Below are 11039 nucleotides of genomic sequence, written 5' to 3' on the forward strand. Positions count from 1 at the left end.
CATTGTTGAGATGAGTTAACTAACGTGGAAAATGTTTGGTCTCCGTCTCCCTCAGTGCTGTGTCTCGTGTGCCGGACTTCCAGCTGAGTAACATCGCCACCAGTTTGCTCATCATCACTCACAGCAAGAAAGGCGAGACCAGTGGTAAGAGACACACACACACACACACACACACACGTTTCTATCATTTTTATACACACCCACTCCCTTCCTGCTCTCCTCCTCAGATGCTCTTGCGAACCTGAAGTCGATGATGCAGGCGGGTCACGTGCCCTCGCAGCTCGCCATCACCAGACTGGTCCAGGCCCAGGGCGGCACTGGCGACATGGCAGGCATCCAGGAAGTGGAGTCCCTGATGCAAAGTCTGGGCACAAACCTCAACCTGTCCAGCATGGTGTTTGTCAGCAACAAGGCTCTGGCTCACATCAAGAAGTAAGACTGCTGCTGAGCAAAAATGTGAACTGTTCTGTGTATTTGTGCTGTTCTGTGAAGTTTTAGTATAAAAACTTCCAGTGAAGCACTTTAGTATTTATTAGTTATTATTAATGTTCAGCTCACAGAGATAAAGAGTTTAATGCAGCGCCGGCAGCAGAGATGACAGAACCCAGGTTGACACCCTCTCACAGTAAGAGCTCAACCAGCGAGTGGGCGTCGAGTACAAATAGGAAACACGGGCGTAATAAGATTATTCATGAATTCCTTTTAATGTCATGAAATCACCCGTCGACAACAATGGAACAAAACCTTAAACACATTGTGCATCAAACTTTCATCGCGCTGCTCTCCGCATTAGCCGCATTGAGCAGCGCGTCTCCCCCCCCCCCCCCCCCCTGCTCGAGCGGCAGCGTCCCCGTGCCAACTCGGAGGGACAGCAGGAAGTGAAGAATAGCAGGACGGTCTCACGCCCGATTGGCCATCGCAGCGCGGGCCTGTCAGCTTGAACCCTGACCTGCAGGAGCAGTGCTCTGAGCCGCTCTGACACGTGCGTCCCCGATGTCTCTGAGTCAAGCTGACTGGTTAAGAGCCGGGGCGGAGAGGCAGGCGGGCCCGGAGAGCGCAGCGCCACATTTAGAGGGGCCCCCCGCTGAATTATTCAGACGGTCCCAGTCGCAACAATCAGCGTAGATATGTTCCCCCACCTCTGAACGCTCACACACATACGTACACGGAGACGCACACAAACCCTGCAAGTTAAATATTCATTAGGCCCGGTGATGGTGGGGAGGGAGCAGGGAGCGTAAAGTGTTAGCAGCGAGGTTGTGTTGCCAGAATGAGTTGTTTTAGATTCGTAGTGCCTCGGTTTGCAGGCTTTGTTTTGCTTGTGGCAACCTCAGCAGAAACATATTTCACAGTGCGAGTGTGTGAGTTAGAGTCAGTGGGAGAGTGAGTGGGTCTGCCCTCCGAGGTGGGGGGGGGGGGGTCACACAGGACAAACCAATTAAACCAGTGTCACCTTAACATTAAGTTGCAGGAGCAAAAACAGCATTTGAGGACATTTTTTATCTTCCTTTAATTTTTAACATATCTCATGTGTAACTGCAATCACCCGGCCCCCGAGTGGTGAAGCCGTTGAACCGACTCCGGCGTGCTCTGGTGCTTTGAAGTCAGAATGTGGAGAAACGTGTCATAAGTCAGTCAGAAGCAGGATCAGCTGTGGCAGGGATATACGATGACGTCAGCAACTCAATAGTTTGGTCTGAGTTGTTCGGACTTGAGATGAAGTTCACATAAATTGTCCCTTTATTAATCAATTAATCTGATCAGGCTAATTCCTGATTAGTATTGTTTCCCCCCCATAGACCTTTTTGTAGTCTCTGGGGTTTCTCAGTGTTTATTATTTTGTTTTTTTTGGAATATTTTATTTTTCAAAACATTTTCACAATGCAAGAGAACATGCAGATCGAACATTACAGAAAATTACATAACAAAATAAAAAAAATACCCACATTGATGAAATAAAACTAATTAAATAAATAAAGTGAATAATTTCCCCCACCCAAAGAGAAAAAAATAAAATAAATAATAAAATAAAAAAGTTGGTGCATAGAATAACACATCACAGAGAACTACCGCAATGACACAGTACATAATTTAATTCAGAGCTCCAAATAGTTACAGTCCTATGGTACTGTTGGTGGTGTATCCATGTATTCCAAATAAGGTTGCCAGTTTTTCAAAAATAGCTTATATTTCTTTCTGAGACTATATGTAATCGTTTCAAGAGGAATACAACTGTTCATTTCCACAGACCATCTGTCTATGAGAGTCGGGGAATCAGACTTCCAAGTCATTGCTATACATTTCCTGGCCACACATCTCAAGCAATTTCTGCGGGGTTTCTCAGTGTTGTTTTGATCTCTTATAAACCGGCCCTTTGTTTCCCTCCCACCAACCAATGCTCTTCGCCCTCTTCAGCGACGACGTGGACTCAGCGGTCGAGTTGCTCGAGTCCGTCTACACGAGTCCCGACAGCACCAACCCCGGGATGTCCTTCGTCTTCAGAAAGGTCATGGAGGAGGACAACGAAAACGCCATAGACAAGTGTAAGAGATGCACACATAAAAATAAACAAAATATGAGACCACATGAAAAAATAAAGTCCCGTTGACGAAGCGTTCATGTTGTGTTGTAGTGAGTGCTATGGCCGAGAAGCTAGCCAATCAGTTTGCCTGCTACAGACCAGCTGTAGACCTCTTCCTCCAGCTGCTGGATGTGGACAAACTGGACGAAGCCAAGTTCATGCTGGCTGTGAGTATATGTGTGTGTGTGTGTGTGAGTATATGTGTGATTGTGTGTGAGAGACCCAGGAGATTTATGTTGTGATGTAATCATTGATGTTTAACAGCTGAATATCGTCCAAAGATTTAATTCAGTGTCGAGTAAAACTTCTCTTTCTCACTATTTAACCCATTAAGACTGGATGTAATATATTTGTGTAAATACCTTTAAGACCCGGTGTGACATGAACATGCTTCTCCCAGTGTCATCGTTTTCAAGACCTGTGACTGATGAAATACATTGTGATTCGCTGAAAAACTCACGGGAAAGGCCAAATGCAACACGGGAAATGTACTTTGTTTGTTTGGTAGCACTCATAGCCTGCAAAAAAGTAATTTAATTTAAGATATTGAAGCAGATTACAAAAGTGTTTCATTGATGAAAAATAACAATGAGCTCTTCAGAAAACCCTCAGATTTAGAGGTTCGTTTGCAAACACTTTTTCATTTGGCGCCGTAGACTTAAACGGGTTAAAAATGAAATAAAGAAATGGCGCTCGGCTCTGTCCTTGTGTGAAGAGTTGAGAAGAAAACGATGCTGTGAACAGAACTGGATCTTCGAGGAGATCCACACTTTGCCTCTGGAGCCAAAAATGTACTCTCTCTGCCAAATATATCTGTCATAGTGAAACATGCAGCTACGACACATTCTGAACACCATTTTTTTTTTTGTGCAACCACTTTAAATAAATTTTGAATCATCTGGAGCGTTTTTGTCTCCATTTGAGTCTCTAGCACTTCGCTGGACTTTAAATAATTCTATCAAAAGTAATTAAAATCTGCCCCCAAAAAATAAAACGAAATCAACAAGGGAGCTGGTAGTGAATTTAGTCCATCACGCCTCCCTCCTTCCAGGCGTCCGACCCCAGCGACGACAGAGAGACGTCCCAGACGCCGCGATTGTTGACTTATTTATCCGGCTTCACTTTTTCATGTCAGGAAACGCCTGCCCACACAACCACCACTGAGTCTGCCGCTCTGAAGCTGGCCGCCTGCTACTTCACTTATTTATCACAGTTCATACATTACAGCTCAATGACTCTGCGTCGAGCCTGGGGACATGACTCTGTAGAGGCTCCATGGCTGAGAGACAGGTGGAAGGAGGGAGAGGAAGAGGTGAAGAAGACTTCACCCTCCGTCTGTTCTGTTCTTCCTCCTCTCTAACGGGGATTATTTCCTGCTCGCTTGCTGAGTGATTATCCCTCTCAGTCACTGGGTTGCATGTGTGACTGGAGAGCACTTTAATGAACACAGAGTCTATACATTACTCACCGCCTTCACTTACTGCACTTCATCACTATTTAAACACAAACTACTGGAATCTGTGTTTTTCAGCTCATTCTGCGCCTGTGTTCCCACAGTCCTGGCTGCTTCCAGTTCACCCTGAGCTACAGTCATGGTTTTCTGGATTTAAGATGTATATTAAAATCTCATAAAGTGCAGAAACTATACAATAACTCAGGCACCTTCTGAACAACCAGATAAAGAACTTAACGTAAACAAATCCAGGACATTACTACAATGAAAATGCAACCAAAGCCACTTTATTTGTTTTATTTAGAAATAGTGGTGTAATTTATTGAAACTAGAATCCAAATCACATTAAAATTCCCTAGATGTGTATTATATTTGTGAAAGTGACAGATGAATGTAAACCACTGAGACGGAGAAACCACGACATGTGTCTGCTCCTCGTCTCCTCCTGACATCCTGAGTGATTATCCCTCTCAATCTTTAAACAGGGATGTCTGACTGGCATGCATGTTAATGAACAGATACATTACTCACTACTCTCATCTTCATCACTATTTCAACACAAACTATGGATCGTTTTTAAAGCTTTAATATGATTCTTGCATGATATGCATCTCTTCTCCCTATAAGAGATAAGAAAGTGAAAACCCGTCTCCCGACAAAGACGCTTCTGTTTCCCTACTTTTCTTTGTCGGCAGAGTTTTTACGTTTGTGAGTTTAGCCTCCACTGATGAGTCCCAGGTTTCACTGGCGTGCTCTGTCCCTCACCGCGGCCTGTCTTCGTCTCCGACCCCCCCGCTCTTCAAAGTTGCTCCTCCAGGGTCACCGGAGGGAAGCAGCCCGACTTCTCCATCCCGTCATAAGTGAAGCCGAGGCCAAACTCTGAAAAGCTTTTAAGTAGGCGAGCAGACAATAATGGTGACAAGGCTATCGGGAGAGACGGAGGTGAGGTCGGGGGGGAGCGGGCGGAGAACGAGAGGGATGAAGTCAGTCATTAAGAAGTGAAACGGTGACGGAGGGAAGCAGCGAGGCAGCAGGCGCTTTCCAGACTCGCTTACAACTGCAAATCGTGCATGTGTGAGTTGGGAGGGGGGGTCATTGAAAAAGGAAGAAGGCATTCCCTGGGTACCCAAAGCTTTTAGGCGTTGTGTGTGTGTTATGTGTGTTATGTGTGTTATTTGTGTGTGTGTGTGTGAGGGGAGACAGAAGACCTGGCTGGTTGTGGCGTCGCCTTTGGGAGTGGTCGGTGTAGTGAGGAAGAAGAAGAGGAGAGAGAGAGAGAGAGAGAGAGAGAGCGGAGCAAAGTTGAGTGAAGTGGCATAGTGTTGGTTAATTGCTTGATTGTGCTTGAGCCATTCTGCCACTTAGTGACTTGCTCTGTGTGTGTGTGTGTGTGTGTGTGGGGTTGTGCGTGCATGTTCCTGTTAAAAGCCTCACAGGCCACTCGCTGTTAATTCTGCAGGCGCAGCAGTGAAACACGTTACTTTACGACTGGCTGGTAATGGGATCTCATTGCTGCTCAGCCAGGAGAACACACACTCACTCAAAGCACAGCCGTGTTAATGCAGCTCCTACACACACTTTAAACACACGTGTGTATTATATGTAAGTTTGCGTGTTTTCATGGTGAAGCAGACATGCACCCACTAAAGGTTCAGCAAAAGAAATCTGTCAGATCGTCTTTACGATTTAATGTATTTATATAATCTTGTCATATTTCAATATAGAGTGTCTTATTAAAATTCAATTACAACTGTTCACAGTATCACAGATTGTTCATCAGTATTGCAGCCGATACAGATGAGGTCAATCTAAATGTCAAAGCCTCATTAAAATGTGTTTTATTATTAGTTGTTTCATATCTGCCACAAAAATCTATTCCTGATGAGGATTTGTTGAAATCAGTAGACTATCATCAATTGTGGCACTTTCCTGATTGTTAAAAATATAAAATGGACAATTTTTTTCGATTACTCTCCTCCCTCTCTTCCTACCTCTCTTCCTCCCTCATCATCTCTTTGACCTCTCGACCTCCGGAGCCACGCTCAGGCCTCAGTTGTGCATTAAGCAGCTTGGGCCGAGGCTCCATCGAGCACTAGATGTCTTTCAGCGAGACTAAGTGATGATAATGATGCTGTACATTTAAATCCATAAAGAAGCAATTAGAGCCGTAATTAACCTTTAGCCTGAGTGAAGGTGTGCTGGTGTTTTGATGAACGTGTGGTGGATGTGTGTTCCCTCGCTGTGTGTGTGTTTGACAGGCGCAGGTTGGAGAGTCTCCTTGATTTCTTTTGTCCCTCTTGTGTCTCCGTAGCGCTGCAACGCCGTGGCTGAACAGAAGGAGATGCTGGTGTCCTACGTGTCTCGGAAGGCTCAGTTTCCCGGACAGGTGAATACTTTAGGTTTCTTCTCTTCAGAATCCAAAATATTCAATAGTTCTATTGTATTTGCGTCCTCGGTTTGATTCCCAGTGGCCGGACCCGCCTCTCCCCCGTACATTATCTGTGTCCCTCCACGCTGTTGCTGTGTAATACAGCCACAAAGGGCCCGGAAAATACATATATATATAAAATAACATCCAAAAGAAGAGAGGAATCTTTGCCTGTTAAAAATTGAATCAATTATCTTCCATTTTTGATTAAGTGAATAAATAAATCAAACTTTATTTATAAAGCACCTTCCACACAAATCAAATGCAATTTAAAAGTGCTTTACAGGCAATTGAGAAAACATAGGATATTAACAATGAATACAAGATTAATTTAAGATATCCTAATTCAATTCTGACAGATTCTCATATGATGATGTTTGTGTCGACAGGTGGGAAAGATCAAGGCTCTGATGAGTCTGATCCCAGACTTCACCGAGAAGGAGGTATTGTACACGTACCTGATGAAATGTCATGGTAAGACTCACACACACACAGTCTCTCACACTCACACACTTACACCCACATACACACTTACACCCACACCTACAAAATTCCTACTCCTGGCAGTGGGCAACTCACTGGTCTGTGGCTAAGTCAACATCAGCACATGCATTAACAATGCACCGTGTGTGTGTGTGTGTGTGTGTGTGTGTGTGTGTGTGTGTGTGTGTGTGTGTGTGTGTGTGTGTGTGTGTGTGTGTGTGTGTGTGTGTGTGTGTGTGTGTGTGTGTGTGTGTGTGTGTGTGTGTGTGTGTGTGTGTGTGTGTGTGTGTGTGTGTGTGTGTGTGTGTGTGTGTGTGTTTGTGTGTGTGTGTGGACATTGAGGATTGGAGGAACACATGTCCTTTAATGAGTTAGCTGGCCTGGCTAGCCTAGCGTGCTAATCGCAACACGATCCACCACTCAGCGTTTTGTCTTCCCACACTTCTTTCCCTCTCCTCCATCACTTCCTGCCCTCTGCTCCGGTTCTTTCACTCCGGTCTCTGTCTGTGTTTTTTTTCTCCTCTTCTCCTTCATGTTACCTTCACCTCCTCCTCCCCCCCCCCTCTCAGCCGCCCGGCTACGCTCTTTTGCACCGTGTCACACCAGAGATGAGCAGACATGACTATTTAATTAGCATTAGCCCGCTGGTCGGTCAAGGCGGCCATGGGGAGGCAATTAGCGATGCTCCGCTCGCCTCTCTTCTCTTTCTTCTCTTTCTTTTCTCTTGTCTCCTTAACTTTTCTTTTTGGACATTAGTGACCTCACTTCCCACTTTGATGCAAACAACCTCACACGCGTTCAAACTGTTTCATGTTTTCAGAGACGACTTCACCGACCATGTATGAGTATTATGTTACTCTCCCGATGTGTCCTTTGTTTTCAAAATTATGGAATCATTAATTATGATTATTGATGTCCCAACGTCCGGAAGTTCAACGCACGTGTAAATATACTTATGTACTTATTTCCCGCTTCTGTTTATTCATAACCTAAATGCGAAGAATCGTACAATCCACATATTTCCGAATACTTTTTAACCATCAGCTGCTTGTTAAACAAATAGCAGAATTTTTGAAGTCTTGTATTTTCCTGGTCAAGTTATGAGAAGCCTTCACAGAGAATCACATTATTATCCCACTAAATGTGTGACATTCTTTTGTTTCTGTTTCTTACTCACACTCATTTTCTTTCTAAATGTCTTCATTCTAAATATAGATTTGATATTTTGAATCTTTTGTCTGATTTTTTTTTCCCTCTCTCATCTGGCAGTCGTGGATAAGGACCTGACGTCGGCCAAAGCTCTGAATGAGCAGATCCAGAAGGAGGGGATGGTCCTAGATGAGCTGTCACTCAAACGGCTGGCTGCTCTTTACCGCAATGCAGGAGAGACGGCGCCCTTCACCGAGCCCCCTGTGAGTCTCACACACACACACGCACACGTCTACACACAGCTCCGACCATGCAGATACAAACGGCAGATGATGAACAGATCTGTGTACAAACACAGCCACACACAGTCCACAGCTCCTAACCACTGCTGGCACCCGTACAGCCGGTGTCCTGATACGTGCCATTGTGTGCATGCTGTGATCCGTGTGTGTGTGTGTGTGTTAGTAATGTGAAGGAGCAGTCTGCCGGGCCGCTCAGGATAGTTCAGCAACACACGAGGCCTGCAGCCAGCCTCCCGTGTTTGTTGCTTTGTGTTTGTGTGTGTGTGTGTCAGAAAATTGTGCCCCACGGTCACAGAGTACATATATTGTGTAAGCGAGATGGTGTCACTGCGATAACCGCTCTCTTTTTCTGGCTCCAAGTGTTTTTGAGCATTTCAGCACATTGCACATTTTGTAAGATGATGTAGCTCTATTTTTGGCCGAGGACTCACACTCATAAACACACACACACACACACACAGAGACACACACACGTACGCAGAGCCCTCTCAGCCCCAGCACTTTGATGTGCTGTCCCCTGGAGGCAGGTGTAGACCGAGGCCGCTCTTACCTTCCCTTCACTCACCTGCAGTGCAAAGATAGAAGGAGAAAGACGGATGAAGGTAGAGGAGCTGCTGCATTATTCACTGAATGTCAGGATAGTTAAGTGATTGCTGGGTTTAAGTAGAGGAGAGGTAGAGGAGCAAGGAGAGGGAAAGGTGAAGAGTTCTGGTGTTTCTGAAGTTTTTGCAAACACATCTCCGCCAGAAACGCTCCTCTCCTCCTTCTCCCTCCTGGATCGCCCTCCTCATTCTCCATCTTTGTAGAGGTCGGATAAGGATGCAGATAAAATGTCAAAGATGGTGGTTCAGTATGTTCAAGAGTAAAGCTGAACTAAGATCAGTTAAAAAGACTTAAAGTTGTTAAAAACCAGTGTTTATCTCCAATATTCAAACTTTTACAATATGGAGAATTCTAAACAGTTTGGTGGATTTGTTGCAGCAGCTCTTCTGGCTCAGGAAGCTGAGGATCATGGGTAATATCCACCCCTCTGTTCTGTTCAGTGAGTGGGACGACACAGGCAGAGATTGATAGACTTAGTTTCTTCTCTACATTAATCAATAATCGCTCGGACATGGAGCAGGACTCAATCAACACGTGTGGCTGTAGAGGGCGCTGCTGCTCAGTAAAAGCTACATAGTGTTGCTTTAAAACAAAATGATATGTATTGTATGGTTGTGCAGACAATTTGCTGAATTTAATTTGGATAATAACACACACTCTAGATATCCGTCTCCTAAATGTGTTACATTTCACAATGAAAGAAATTAATATATAAGATTTAATAACTCGTTCTGCGTCCTTCTACCGAGTTTCGTGGAAATCCGCTCAGTTGTTTTTGTGGGATCTTGCTCACAGACAAATTGTCGGAGGTGGAAACATAACCTCCTCGGGCGAGGAAACAAAACCAAATCTATGTAGACAATGTTTTTTGTAATTTTGTTGAACTGATCCTCTCTCTCAGCCTCTCGCTCCCTCCTCTGCTGCAGTGAACCCACAATCTGTATCTGCATTAATAAACGTATATCGTAATCTGCAGTGGAGGCCCCCCCCGACCCCACAACACTTAGTCTGGGTCAAAACACAGATTAATTAGCCGGGAACAGAGGCAGAGAGCAAAAGTGTGTGTTCGGGGAGTCGGCTACAAATCCCTTATTTGTTTATTTATGGGGATTTAAAGATGAAACGAGACAACCTGGTTGGAGGATGGAGTCTATGTGGAGCGACCCAGGGGGCGCTGCTGCTTACTGCTGCACACACACAGACACACACACACACACACACACACACTCTTTTATGGCCCACCATGAGGCAGGTGAGCACTTACGCTGTTTGTTTGAAGGACGTTTGACGCTAAGTCTCTTCTCTTTCTCTTTTTCAGGAATCCTTTAAGTTTTACGCAGACCAGCTGAAAGACAGAGCCGCCAAGGCCCAGGTGGCAGCAGACGAGTGAAGAGTCCTCCCTCCTCTTCCTCTCCTCTTGTATCAGTCCTCATCCCACTGTTTTCGTTCTTTGTATCTGTCCTTTTTTTTTATATAAGTTGTTTGAGCTGAAAACTTTGAGTTTAATGTGATAAAACGGTTGGTGTTTGACTCTGTCCGCTGTGAAATTGATGTTGAAGATAATGATGTTCAGATTGTACAGAAGTATTTATGCTAATAAATGAAGTTAGGAATCCAGAATCTGTGTCCGTCTCTTCATGACGTTTAAATGTGAGATTCAGGGCAGCTCGTAAAACCCAGTTGAAACAAGAATGTCCATCATTCAAGCTCAAAGGTTTGAGCTCAAGTCCCAAACATCTCATCTCCCATTGGTAAAGAAAATGTTAAATAAATTCCTGGATCCACAACGAAATTTAACAGGTTCTCCTCTTCATTTTCGAGACTGATGTACTCGAGTGCTCTTTTTAAAGTTCCATCCTATGGCACTTTGTACTTCTACTAGAGGGAAATACTGTACACAACGTTTGTTTGTCAGGTGGTTTACTCAAAAACTACTGAACCGATTTCCACGAAACCTGGTGGAAGGATTGGTCATAGGTCGGGAAAGAACCCTGTAAACTTTGGTGAGCGGAAAATACGCTCCAGTTGTAAAGGAGGCGG

At 44.7% G+C, this 11039-nt stretch overlaps 1 protein-coding gene across 1 annotated transcript in view; it reads left to right on the forward strand.

The window, feature by feature from the left end:
- The window catches only part of lrpprc (leucine-rich pentatricopeptide repeat containing), a 49428-nt gene extending 38809 nt beyond the window's left edge, over positions 1–10619 (forward strand). Inside the window, exons 31-38 of the mRNA XM_061087011.1 lie at positions 56–144; positions 228–432; positions 2416–2543; positions 2633–2748; positions 6346–6420; positions 6852–6936; positions 8215–8357; positions 10318–10619. Coding sequence (XP_060942994.1) covers positions 56–144; positions 228–432; positions 2416–2543; positions 2633–2748; positions 6346–6420; positions 6852–6936; positions 8215–8357; positions 10318–10389 — 913 coding nt within the window. The 3' untranslated portion in view covers positions 10390–10619. The remainder of the gene's footprint in view (positions 1–55; positions 145–227; positions 433–2415; positions 2544–2632; positions 2749–6345; positions 6421–6851; positions 6937–8214; positions 8358–10317) is intronic.
- Positions 10620–11039: the final 420 nt, after the last annotated feature.

Source organism: Limanda limanda, chromosome 15, assembly GCF_963576545.1.
Source record: "Limanda limanda chromosome 15, fLimLim1.1, whole genome shotgun sequence".
Taxonomy (NCBI): Eukaryota; Metazoa; Chordata; class Actinopteri; order Pleuronectiformes; family Pleuronectidae; genus Limanda; species Limanda limanda.